The sequence below is a fragment of the Nycticebus coucang genome, chromosome 10 (assembly GCF_027406575.1).
Source record: "Nycticebus coucang isolate mNycCou1 chromosome 10, mNycCou1.pri, whole genome shotgun sequence".
Classification (NCBI taxonomy): Eukaryota; Metazoa; Chordata; class Mammalia; order Primates; family Lorisidae; genus Nycticebus; species Nycticebus coucang.
The window spans coordinates 86,753,263-86,767,145 of record NC_069789.1 but is presented as its reverse complement, the minus strand read 5'-3'; the positions used below and the strand labels follow the sequence as shown (position 1 = coordinate 86,767,145).

General features: G+C 46.4%; 1 protein-coding gene across 4 annotated transcripts in view; it reads right to left on the bottom strand.

Moving 5' to 3' along the window:
- TNR (tenascin R) overlaps positions 1–13,883 on the bottom strand; it is a 432,007-nt gene that overhangs the window by 56,881 nt on the left and 361,243 nt on the right. For all 4 annotated transcript variants that reach the window (XM_053607624.1, XM_053607627.1, XM_053607625.1 and 1 more), the window contains 2 exons: positions 11,843–12,112; positions 4,832–5,017 (listed from right to left, as the gene is read on the bottom strand). In XM_053607624.1, coding sequence (XP_053463599.1) covers positions 4,832–5,017; positions 11,843–12,112 — 456 coding nt within the window. The remainder of the gene's footprint in view (positions 1–4,831; positions 5,018–11,842; positions 12,113–13,883) is intronic.

The window sequence follows — 13,883 nt, the reverse complement described above, 5'->3', positions numbered from 1 at the left end:
TCTGTAGAGTGTATGTGTGACTGTGTGCGAGGGTATGTGAGTCTGTAGAGTGTATGTGTGTCTGTGTGCGAGGGTATGTGAGTCTGTAGAGTGTATGTGTGACTGTGTGCGAGGGTATGTGAGTCTGTAGAGTGTATGTGTGACTGTGTGTGAGGGTATGTGAGTCTGTAGAGTGTATGTGTGTGTGCACGCAAGAGTGTGTGTGTGTGTGTGCATGAGCATGTATGTGAGTGGATGTGTTTGTGCCCATGTAAATATGTGTGTGTGCATTTGGGTATGCACTGTGTGAGTGTGTATCACATGTGGCTGGCTGTAAGTCTTTTGTTTCCTTGCAGCCCTGTGTGGTATCATGTCTGTAGTAAAATTCCAACTTTGGGGTTTCCCTGGTCCTGTTAGCAGTTTTTCTGATGAGCAACTTATTGGCTGGAGAAAGAGGCAGCTGTGTGGGGAGAGGTGGCTGATTGGCCATCCGAGGCACTCCACCCCATGTGGAGTGTGTGAGGGATTCGCTAAAGGGCCCTGGGTGGCTGCGTGGGAGCACAGTATTCACGGGGCCATGGAGGAGAGCTCCTTTTGCCTTGTTTTTCTGGCCATGGGGATCCTCAAGTATGGGTGTCTATTGGTACAGAGGATGGGGAGGGAGATTGTGGGTGGCTGAGGGCACATCCCTCCCCTCCTGTTGAAATACTGCAGCCACCCGCCTTTCCAAGGATAGGTTAGAGCAGTCACCTCAGGTATAAGGCCAGAGTAGTATTCACAATTTGCTTTCATCCTAGTCAGGGAAGCTGATTTTGTTGGACCAAATTCCAATCAGGGACTGAGGCCCTTTCCTTCCCTCCCTCCACTAGGCATTTTCTATATGATGAATTCTTTTTTTGTTCTGCCTAAGAAGCAGAGTGGTGTGGCCAGTCTCCGTTAGTGCCAGGTTTTAACCCAATGAGCCTGCAAGGTGGGACTTCTGGACTGCAGGTATGGTACACAGGTAGAGAAGGTGTCATCGAGGCTAAAGGCTGAGCCTGAAAAAAAGACTTAGGTGACTCAGAAGCCACCAGAATAGAGAAAAAAAAAATAATTATAGATGTTGAATCTGTTGTTCAGAAATAAATTTGTACTCAAAAGAGAATTCTCTGGGCATTATCTATAGAGAAAATTGGGGGAAATATTTGGTATTTTTTGCCCCAACCTGGGGTCGGTGCAGCAAGGAGGAAGCTGGGAGGGGCTCCCTGCTATGGAATGATCCAGAGACCCAGGGAGTCAGGAAGGGCCTGTATCCCACAGTGAAGAGGTAGTTGGCAGCCTTGGAGACGAGGGCTTCTACAGGGAATAGCACGTACAGGTGCCACGAAGCTGTAAGTGTTGAGAGTCAGCTGGGAGAATAAACGGGACCCAGCTTCATGCCAGGTAAAGGCCAGGCTGCTATTGCCCCAGGTCTGAGCTTTGTGGGGATTAAGAACAATAAAAACTCATGTGGATATTGAGTGCTCACTGCATGCCAGCCTCCATCCGAAGTACTTATGTAGAGAGACATACATATAGTCCTCACAGCAACTCTTTGAGGTAGACAGGAGGTCCTTCAGATGAGGGACTGAAGCACAGGGAATTTAAGAGATGTGCCCAAGGATGCATATCCACGAAGCCAGTCTCAAACCTGACTTGAGTGAATTCCAAAGTCCTGCTCTAAGTGAGCAATTCTTGCATATAAATGGGCATAAGTTACTTAGGAGGTTTCTAAAGTGCAGGCCCAGATTCACCAGTTCTGGGGGGTAAGAGGGCTCAGACATCTCCCTGGGTGATTCCTGTGTGCTGGTCTGCACAGCACACAGGCTGAAGGAAAGTTCTACACCCTGGGCTGCAGGGATTGAAGGAGGTCATCCTGAACCACCCATCACCCTCTTTCTTCTTCACCATCATCACCTACTTGCTGAGTTGTTTACTACATTAGAAGCGTTACCTTAAACTCATTACATATATCGACTCATTAAAGTCTCATGATGCCACTATGAGGTAAGCAGCATCATTCAGGTTTACCAGTGAAGAAACAGAGGCTTAGAAAGATCAAGTCAGTTGCTCCAAATCACATAAGAAATGGGGAGCCTGGGAATGGAGTTCAAAGTCTGGGCTCTTAACATTTTGCAAAGAGCGTTGAAATCAAACTGGGACTTCCAGGGTCTGAACACAGGCCTTGGAGGCTGAAGACTTTCTTGTTTTAGGCTCCATGTTGGGGAGTAGGAGAGAAAACACAACTTCCTAGAGTTAGAATCAGTCTTCTTCCTATTTCCCCCTTCCCTTGTTCACGGTCTTTTCTTCTCTTCCCCTGGAAACCTCAGCAAAGAGCCAACAATCCTCACAACTAGCATCTCAGCGCATACAAACAAATCTGATTTTCTCATGTATTCCTATGTATTCTTATAATCCCTCCTTAAATAACGTAAAGCTATTTGCCCTTATAAATCTCCCAGCAGCAAGCTCCCCGGGATAATTATGGGTAACATATATATTAATATATTAATGTATAATGTAATATAAATTAATATATTAATTTATAATTATGTATAATATATGTAATTATGTGACCTCCCTAGGATATTTATATATGATTTATATAATTCTATAACTTCATAAACCCAACTCTAATACAAAAAATGTGTTAATTTCCCCATCCTTTACAAGTCTGTGGCATTTAAATTTGGATTGTTCCTTACATTTTACTTTGTTAATAGAAGCAGCCATGGAATGGTGGCCGTATCCCTTGTTTGTGTTGTGAACTTGGGCAAGTTTTCAAACTTCCTGAGCTTTGGTTTCCTCATCCATAAAATGGGGATGCTATAATACCTACCTCATGAGGAAGATTAAGTAAGCCGTAACTACGTGAAGGTACCTGGGGTAAGATAGAGGATCAATGAATGTAGAATGTTCTTTTTTCCTGGTAGTGGAAAATTATAACAAAGATGTGACTGGATTCTCTCTCCCACGATTTTAGGGTATATCTTCCATCTGAATAAGTAGCTGTCATTTTTATATAATTGCTAATTAGAAAATTAGCCTGCGGCTCGAGGCAGGAATGGGCTGTGCTTAGAATCAGTTCCCTCCTGTATCATCTCAGGGTTTTTTGTTCAGCTTAATTTTTGTGACTGTTTCCTAGCTCTCTGCAAGGCCCTATGCCAGCTGGTCTGTCCTTCCTATGCCTAATTCACCCCCGTTAACCTGCTTGGTCAGCATATCTTCCCCTCTGCTTGCTGCGCTTTCAGGAGTGCGTCTGTCTGCAAAAAGCATTTATTATATTTACTTTAACTAGCCTGATTTGGCAAGGCAGCCTGGGATTTCAGCTCAGGGGAAAACAGCTTTGATTATACTGCCCTTGTTTATTGTACACACTCTCTGCTGTGTATCCCCTGTCTACTAAGACAACAAATACTTTTGCAGGAATCCAAGACAAGTTAAACAAAGTCTGTTTGCGAGCACATTGGCAGCCACGGGTCCTCGACTGCTTCGCAAAGCATCTCCTTCCTCAGAAAACTGTGCCCTGCGTTTCTAGTCATCTGCCCATTGGTGAGGTCAAACAGGTAGGTTTTCTCAGATGGGTGAGCCAGAGTTCCTAGGAGGAGTGTTGATGGTCCCCCCACCCCCAAAGGGACAGGAAGTGTTTCCCCACTAGGCATTGTGGTGACCTAGGGCACTGCCTTAGTCCCCACAACCATCTTTTCTCTTTTTGACTCCAGCAGTAGCCTCTTAACCACTCCCCTGCCTCTGACTTTGTTCTCCAATCTGGTCATTATTAATTTTTGTGACTGTTTCCTAGCTCTCTGCAAGGCCCTATGCCAGTTGGTCTGTCCTTCCTATGCCTAATTCACCCCCGTTAACTTATTTAAAATCTCCCAAAGACTCCCCATTGCCCTCAAGAATAAACCCAAACTCTTTATAGTCATGACTAGGCTCTCACCTATCTCAGGTCTCGTCTGTGCCCTCGTCATACTGGACTTTTGTAGCTTCATTCACTCATTCACTTAAGAAATGGCGATCAAGGACTTACCATGTACTAGACATGGGGGTGGACCCCGAGGTTGAGTGATGAGCAAAACCAAACACGATTCCAGTTTCATGGAGCCCTAGGTCTAGAGTGGATACCGACCATCAAATAGTCATGCCACATGTGTGAGAGGAGGACCTGAGGAGTGCTGAGGGGTGAGTGGTAACTGGGAAGATGAGGCTGCAGGAGGGGGTGAGCTGACCTCCCTTAGGAACTAAACATCTAGAAGTGAACAGTGACTTGGGTGCTGAGAGAGGAGCCCACATTAACTAAGTAAATCGGCTGATGGAGAGCCTGCCATGTGGAGGCAACAGTGCACACCGCACTGAGGCAGGAGGCAAAATGTGCTTGAGGGTTGGAAAGAAACAGCTGTGGGCCTGGAGGAAGGAGGGCCTGGGACATGTGGGTGGCAGGTGAGACTGGAGGGGGACCAGGCAGGGTCTGCTGGGCCACACAAAGGTCTGGGCTCATCCTAACAGTGGTGAGAAGCCCGTGGAATGTCTGTGCAGTGTAATGGCATGACCAGAAATGGACTCTGAAAGGGTCCTGATATCTCCAGAGAGGATTTGAAGGGGCAGGAGAGAATGTGGGAAGGTGATTACAGTGGTCAGGATAAGAAGTGATGGTGGCTTAGACTCGTCAATGGTCATGTGATGGAAAGTAATTGACATATTTGAAAGGGATTTAAGAGATCAAATCAATGGGATTTGGTGGTGGGTTGGATGTAAGGAGGAGCAGTAGGGTGGAGAGGTGTGGAGTATAGACTCAGCTGTCACCATGCATTCAGACATAGGCAATACTCACCTGTGAGGGTGGCCCTGGTGGTTGGGCCAAGGCCCTTGGGGACCAGCATTTCATGGTATTGCTCTCCCGCCAGGGTGCTGTATACAACCTTGTATTCCTGAACCTCTGCCTCACTGTTGTCCCACTCAAGGTCAAGGCTGGTGGCCGTGCGGGAACCAACTCGCAAGTTCTTGGGGGCATCAATCTCTAAAAATAGACAGACATTACCAACATCACACACAATTGTATATGTTTGTGCTGCATCTTGCACTTTAAAAAGCTTAGAGGCGGAAGCCCACACTCTGAGCCTCTGCTCGCATTGCCTGAACCCTGTAACTTTTCAGTCTGCCTGAGCAGGTTCCTCAGGAGGGTCAGAGTCTCACTTGGGAGTAAGTATCACCGCACTTTATGCTTCCCCCGTTTCCATTCAGCAGTTCCAGAGGTGTCCTGGAAACTTTAAAATGAACCAATTAATGTCATGAGCTTAAGAACAAAGCCAGGGAAACCCCAGAAGGAGAAAATCAGAGACGACTCCCGAATGAGTAAGGTGGAAATAGAGCAGTATCATATTTGCCCAGTAAGCAAAAAAGGACAGTTGGTTTCAAGACTTTGAAGCATCAGATGTCTTCCCTGAGTCTGCTTGCACAGACACCACTGTGAAGTGAAGTTGTGTACAAAGGATGGGGGGCGCATAGACTTTGGGGTCAGGCCTCCGTTTGTTTGATCACCAGCTCTAACACTTTTGGTGGTGGGATCACACAACCAAGATTTCCTGTTGTGTGAATCAGACAATGACTGTGAAGTGCGTGGCGTGGCTCCTGGTACAAAAAATGAGTGCCAAACCCTGGGCTGGTTTCTTGTTGCCTCTGATGTTTCTCCTGAGTTCTAACAACGTAGCTCCCCTTGCTTGCTCTGGAGTTGGAATGAAAGGACCCCGCCTTGTGTTCTCTCCTTCAGTCCTGGGGAGCTGCTTCTCTCTCCCAGGATTGGCCGTCCCCCTGGACTTATCTGGGCAGAAACAGTGTAAGCACCTTTCAGTGTAATAAAGTGCTGCCCTCAAAAACAACCAACCAACCAAACAAACAAAAACCAAAACAAAAACAAAAAACCAACCAACCAACCAAACAACAACAAAAAAACCCGGCCACTTAAAAAGTTCCATTAAAAAAAAAAAATTCCATATAGTGTTTGTCTTTGAGGCTTGAATTTAACTTCAGTGTTAACCAGCCATTTGTTCATTGCAATTTAATTTGCAAATGCAAGACAAGTTTCCACCAATTGTTCTTGTGGAAGACAGAAACGGGGTGAATCAATCTGAGCAGAAGCTTTGGAGTGAGAAATGTTCTGTTTAGTGATGTGAATTGGGTGAATCTCTTTGCAGATTTATGTCTCTGCAGCTTATTTTTCTGAGAACTGTTCCCTCACTCTATACTTTGGCACGCCATGTGCTGTGCATGCCTGACAAGTCCGTCCATCTCTAGCAGTTGGATGGACAGACAGTGTGAGGAAGGGACACCCAGGATTGCCGCTCGTAAGCCTCACACAGGAGAGGCTTGGAGTGTGTAGCCGGTCTTGGACTGGAGCAGAATGAATTTAGGGTTAGGGCTGAGGTTGAGAATTATACTGAGTGCCCTTCACAACTAACACATAGACCCTGGGAACGTAGACGGTGGTGGTGTGGTCGTCGTAGGGTTTGTGCCTTGCAGAAGAAGGCAGTGTTTTCTCTGAATCTCAGAATTCAGACACTTCCAACATCAAGGATCCTAAAAGAGGTCAATCCTGACAATGAGGGCTTGACAGGGTTGGGGGTAGGGCTGGTGTTGGGGGTGGTGGTGAAAGTGTTTGCTCCCCCGGCCTTGAAGCCTGACTTCTAGGAGAGGCAGCTGAAGGACACCCCTGTAGATGGGAGCCAAGCAGGTCCCAGGGGAGGCAAAGACAGATGTCTAGTGGGGTCCCTGTGGAAGGACTGTGGAACTCTGGTAATAATCTGACCAAGTGATTCTCCTGCCAGCAGCTTGCCCGTTGCTTCCCATCACAAACTCCTGGCTGTGGTCTGCGGGGCTCTGCACGGCCTGTGCTGCCTGCTGGGCAGACATCCCTGGGAAGCACATCTGCCCTCATTCACTGCTCCAGCTGTGCGCCTCTTTCTACTCTCCAAACACATCACGCTTCTTCCTCGAGGCCTTCGCCTGGAATGCTCCTCTCCAGATCCCCACAAGGCTTAGGTCATTAGGGTCTTGTTACAATAACAAACACTTCCTTGGAGAGACCTTTCCAGACTACTCGGTCCAACGTGGCCCTCCCTCTGTATCATTCGCTTCGCTTCAATCTCACTCGTGATTGAAATGATTTGGGGTGTTTGTTTTCCTCTTCATCATCTGGTTTTCCCACTAGAATGTAATTCTTGAGAATGAGGATGTTGTCTATTTTGTTTATTCTGTAGCCTCAGTGCCTAGAACAGTGCTTGAGACCTACCAGGTGTTGGATAAATACATGCCAAGCAACTGAATGGCTATTGTCAGTTCTCTGTCTTGTTTGCCACCTCAAAGCCTTTAGACAAGTCTTGTAACTATTTCGGTTGTGGGGCTTTGAGGATGCTCAGGCTGAGGTGGTGCAGGGAAAAGAACAGCTCTGATTGAGGGTATCGGGCTTGTAGACAGGAAGTCCCCTCTGCTGTTTGCAGCCAGATTCTTAGCTGAGGTTCAAGTGCCATCCAGGTTGGAACTGCGAAATGATTTTTTTGAGAATCCTCAGAGTGGAATCATCACCAGCAGCTAGGGATTTGAACTGCTATTACTTGGACGCTCCCTTTTAATTTCCCAGGGCACTGTGCATCTTAAACAACAGAAATTTATTTTTTCCCAGACTAATCACAAGGTGCTGGCGGGGCTGCTCCCTTCTGAGAGCTGTAAGGGGGATCTGTTGCAGGCTCTCTCCCAGCTGCTAGTGATCCACTGGTGATCTTTGGCGTTTCTTGGCTTGTGGACGAATCACTCCAGTTTCCTCTTAATCTTCACATGGTGTTCTCCTGTGTGCACATCTGTATCAGTGCCCAAATTTCCCCTCTGTATAAGGACATGGTCATATTGGATTAGGACCCACTGTAATGACCTTATCTTAATTTGCTTATCTGCAAAGACCCCATTTTCAAATAGGTCAGAAGTATAGGTCCTGGGGATGAAGATTTCAACATCTTTTTAGAAGACATGATTCAACCTATAGGAGCAATAAAGAAAGGTCTAGGGCATTTAAGTGAGCTGTCAAAGTGGCAACCTGTAGTTGACCAAATGCTCTGAAGGCCGCGCTTGGTGCCTTGAGGGATATGCTCGACGGGGAAGACTCCAGCAGAACCGTCCGGTGGTTCCTCCCTGGGAACAGCTGAAATCAGAGCTGCTGAGGCAGGGAGGGGTTTGGGGATTAGCCTCTGGGTTTCCTTGGGCTGGCTTCTCTCCAACTCCTGGCCTTCACATCCTTCCTTTTTCCTTTTTACAGCACAGCTCTAAGACCCAGGCAAATATCCCACTCACCATGCAGGAAGCAAATCTCTGTTTTAATTGCCTGTGCAATTAGTGCACTCCTAGTGTCGAAGCCATCCCCTGGAAAAGCACTTTGGTTAATTTGAATTTAAGCAGAGCTTTGAAATGACTGAGGGCCCTACTGCGAGGGTCTGGGTAACTTTTCATCATTCAGCTGGCACCTACCAGCCTGGCCCTTGAGAATCTGTTTGCAAGGTTCCTCATCACATCCCTTCTGTCCCCTCACCTCCCTGTAGCAGAGGGGAGCAGGCTGAGGCTGTGTTGAGATGGCAGCCACCTAATAGCTGCCAATCCACCAGGCAACCAGAAACAGAAAATCATGCTGCAGTGAACTGAAACTCAGGGGGAACTCCTATGAGGCAGGAAGTAATTGTCTTGATTGGAATTTTCCTGGGCCAACAGCCAATCCTGCTTCCATCTTGTAGACCTGAACATTGAGAATTTATTTTTCATCATGCTACTCATGAGCTCTCTTCTCCTGTTTTGCCTCTTCAAAACTTTTATCAGAGCAAAGCACAAAGAAACAACTTTTCAAACAAAAACGATCTCAAAATTAAGAAAAGAAGGCAGGACGCATGGTCCGCAAGAGATACCAGCACCTCCAGCAACTGGTGTTGTGGGGGTGGGGGAGGAAAGGCTGACTTTGAATTAACCAAGAAAGGGACATTGTGGGATGCCCCTCCTCATGCTTGGCCCTGAACATTTTTGATTATGAGAGGAAAGAGAAACAGGCAGAATTTAGTTCCTTTTTTTGAAAGAGCACACACAATCCCCCTGCTAGGTATTTACCCAGATGATCGAAAATCATTTTACAACAATGACATTTGCACCAGAATGTTTATTGCAGCCCAGTTCATAATTGCCAAGTCATGGAAGCAACCCAAATGCCCATTAACCCATGAATGGATTAACAAATTATGGTTATGTACACCTTGGAATACTATGCAACCATAAAAAGATGGAGACTTCACGTCTTTTATGTTTACCTGGATGGAGCTGGAACATATTCTTTTTAGGAAAGTATCTCAAGAATGGAAAAAAAGAATCCAATGTACTCAATACTACAATGAAATCAGTATATAATCACCTACACACTCATAGGAATGGTAAAACACAACTATAATCCAGAAAGAAGGAGGGAAGAGGAAAGAGAAGGGAAGGGAGGGGGCAGGCCGGGAGGATGGGGGGTATTTGAAAGGATTCAACCTAATGTGTATAATGCAATGATATATTTCTATACTATTAAGAATAGAGTATGAATGTTTTTACCACAACAATAGTAAGCAAGGAGATGGTTTTGTTAATCAGTTAGATATAAGCATTCCACATTGTCTACCAAATTAGCCTCAAATATGCATTAATGTACACAGTTATGATTTAATAAAGAATTAAAAAAATAAAGAAAGAGCACACACAGTCACGGGGACTCCCAAGATAGGTTCAGTAGAAACCCCTCCAGGTCCCCCCTGGATGGGATGGTAGCATCTGACACAGGGGCTAGAAAGATAACCTAAAAGAGGTTGTTTCAGAATCAAACCATTCCTTCCCCATTTTGTCTATACTTGTTCCCTTTTAAGAGGAATCTCTTCCTCTCCTGGTGAGTCTTTTTGTGTCAAGGGGGCTTTATTGCAAGACTCTTGGCCTCTCCATGCTCTGGGGAGGATGAACTCCCCTAAATACCGAGTTCTGTGGCAGGACCAGGCACGGCCCTGCGGCTCCCCTCTCTCATGCTTGGGATGGGCTGCCCCTGGGGTTCAGTACTCTACCTGGTCCTATACACTGTAAGTCTTTACCTGAGGAGCCCTGACTTCTGCCAACATGGAGATGTTTTCCAAGTCCACAGTGACCAATCAGTTTGCAAACCCATCTGGCTGTCACATTGAGCTGTATGCTCCAGTCTAGGGCTATTTTGGTATCCTTCTGTTTTACTGTCTGTCTTACTAATCAATTGATTTTAAACACAGATGGCACATGAGGTGCTATTTCTCCAATCACTTTGAGCATCCTTGAATTCCCTGGGCTCACCCTGGACAGGCTTTTAGGCCACAACCCAGAGTAGGAAGCTTGAATTAGTGATTCTCTTTCTACATTACTCCATCAAAAGGTGCTGGATCTTAGTTCTTACAGATGTTATCAGTTTTCTTTGATTCTTGGGACAACTGTAGTTGGCAGAGACATTCCTTGACATGTAACCTCCCCAAGGCAGAGAAGCTGAGACTGAGAATCTGGGTTAGATAGAGATCAATCACTAATCTGTTCCTAGGCCCTTGTTGGCCAGTGAGGATACTTAGTGGGCGGTGTCCGTCTTCCCTGCTTACTAGCTGTCAGACTGATGGGCTTGGAGAGAGGGAGCAAGCCACCCTGAGATCTGGCCTTTTCTGACTGTTGGTAAAGCTCTTTAAGAGTCTCAGCAGCCTTGGTAAGGGCCTATCACAGCAAGGCAGGAGGCATTTATATGGGCTCTGCAAGAGGTACTTATGTGGGTCCTATTCAGCCCCTTGTCTATGGGAATCAGGCCTTATAAACCTACTGCCAGTGCTTACAAATGGCAAGGTGAGCCACAGAATCTCAGATAGAAGGTCTGCGTATGGCTGTAGGTTGGGCTTTACCCAATGCCAAGGGGCACCATCATGGTGCAGGGTGAGGTCATTACAGATTTATAGAATTACTACAGTGATTTCCAGCAAATGGTAATGAAAGGTTTTGAGGAAGAGACACATTTCCTGAATTCTCACAACATTGTCATTTGGACTAGCAATATGGATGCTTAAATGTGTTCAAGATAGACTTGTCATTTTATAAATGGGAAACCTGAGGCCCATCATGGAGAAGAACTTCTATCAAGTCTCGGATCTGGCTGGCACCAGAGGCAGGACAAGAACACAGTTCTTACTCAGGTGCACTGCTTTTCCTCTATAGTGTGACCTTGACATCCTCAGGAGGCCTGAAACTTCTCACTTCCTTCTTTTTTTGTTTTTCCTTTTTGAGACAGAGTCTCAACTTGTCACCTGGATAGAGTACATGGCATCATAAGTCACAGCAACTTCAAACTTCCTGGCTCAAGCAGTCCTCCTGCTTCAGCCGCCTGAGTACTGGGACCATAGGTGTCCTTCATCATGCAGGCTAATTTTTTTAATTTCTTGTAGAGACAGGGTCTCACTACTGCCCAGGTTGGTCTCAATCTCCTGGGTTCATCTCAGCCTCCATAAAGGAGGAATCCACTCACCTCAGCATCCCAAAGTGTTGGGATTATAGGTGTGAGCCACCAGACACCCAAAGTGCTAGGATTACAGGTGTGAGCCACCAGATGCCCAAAGTGCTGGGATTTCAGGTGTGAGCCACTGCTCTCAGCTTCCTTCTGGCAGGCCTGTGATTGGCTGGGCACCTCTCATCTCACTTCCTTAATGCCCCCCTCCACCCTGCCTTGCCGACACCACCAGCTGGCGCAACCTCCCCCACCCTCTCCTTGGGCATCTCTCCCCTGTCACATCTGTACCTGTTGTGAACTCGGTGGTGGTGGAGTCGCTCTCGTTGGTCCCTCGGACTGCGCTGACTGACACCCTGTAGCGGGAGCCTGGACGCAGAGCCTGCACCGAGTACTGGCTCAGCGGTGGCTGCAGCCGGAAGGTGGTCTTCCCGCCTTCTCCGCCCACCAGCCCATATTTCAACAGAATGAAATCCACTTTGGCTCGAGGTGGTGTCCACTCCACAAAAGCCACAGTGTCGGAGACATCTCGAACCAGGATCTGTGTGGGCCCATCAATGACTATATGAGAAGGATCAAATAGAACAAAAAATTTGACTGAGAATTAGCCTCCAGCATCAGCTCTCTCCTTTCCTCTTTACATTGGTCTGGCCAGTCAGGGAGGGTGGCTATTATTACCCCATTTTACAGATGGGGAAAATGAGACACAGGAAGAAATGTCTTACCTAAGGACACCTCATTTGGCAATAGGGAAACTGACACTAGAACTCAGTTCCCCTGAATCTTGGCCTAATTCTTCTTTTACCAGACTATAGTTTTCAGGTGCCTGTATTTCCCAGTCTGTGCAGGGAAGGGCTCTTAACTAATCTGAGAGAATCAGCCCATTTCTTTCTGGTCATAATGGGACAGAGTGCTGAGAACTGAGCTTCTGGTGTTCTCAGCTCTCACCTTCTGTCAGCCCTGGAGAAAGATGTAGGAGGTGACCAGCCTGTCTAAGACTTCCAACATGGTTGCAAAAGAGGTCATTCTGAGCACTCAGAGGATGTTTCTGTGTAGCCATACCAACAACCCCATCCACCCCACTGCTGAAACCACATCAAACCCACAGACTTTCCTGTCAGTGGACATAAAATATGCCTTCTAGGGAAACTCACTGCTCTTGAATAAGAAGAGCTCTAGCTTTGGAACAGCTTTTTATGGGTCATTTTTTCCACACCTGTTCTTGCATATTCCCGTGGGAGAAGGATGCTGTAGTCACAGGAGACTTCAAGAGTCTCCTGCTTATGTCTCTCACAAGAGAGGCACTGTGTTTGAGGGCAACACCTTGAAAGTTGGTTGGTTTCCTACAAGGCCTACCACCCATGCTTCCAGCACCTACTTGGGGTCCTGTTCATACTGAATTAGGTGATGAGGGCAGTGAGGGAAGGCAGAAGGGAGTAGAAAAAGAAAAGGCTTAGTGGAGAGAACAGAAAATGGTGTTCTCAGCTTCTTCTGGGACATCTTCATGGCCAACATGCCCTTCATGGACAATTATCTACTACTTGCTAAAAGAGTAGGTATCACTTTCATGTTTACATTTAATATGTGGCTATACCCCTCTGTCTGGAGCTGATAAATGTTAATATTAATATTCCTCAAGGATTTATAATTGAAACCAGAAAGCCTGTCTCTCTAATGAGCCTATGTAGAGCCAGGGCTTTTGTGGCCACTCCCTACCACATTGATACAGAAGTAGAAAGCATTGGATCTGGAGAAAGAGAGAGAAAGAGAGGGAGGAAGACAAAAAGGAGTGATCACATAGAGCTTCTAGAAAGATACAGAGAGTGACTGGATTTCTGACATTCCATTTTCTGAGTCAAGTCTTTTGTGAGGCCCAGATGCATTTTTGGCTCTGGGATTCCCATGAGATACTTTATGACTTTCCAGTAACTTCTCTCTTTTGTTTCAGCTAGGTTTTAGTAAGTTTCTCTTCCACCTTACCAGAAAACCTTGACTTGTTTTGTTAGCCCGCCACACTGGCCCACCTCCTGCTCTGTCTCCACAAATGCGTGTCTCCCTTAGGACTGTGTGTACTAAAATAAAATCTTAAGGCTCCTCCCCCAGCTGCTGGATCTCCTCTAGGTCAAGGGGATCCCTAAAACTGAGTTGCTAGTCATGAGAAAAAAGACAAGACATGCTTCATCATGTCCCAGTGCCTTCTTAGAGATGTCCTCTGTGGCTCATTAACAGGTCTAAGGCTTTGTAAGACATACTTGCAGGTCCTCAATATACACAATAAACCACTTGAGTCTGGGCATAAGCCCAGTACTTTGTCTCTGATAAAACAGACACA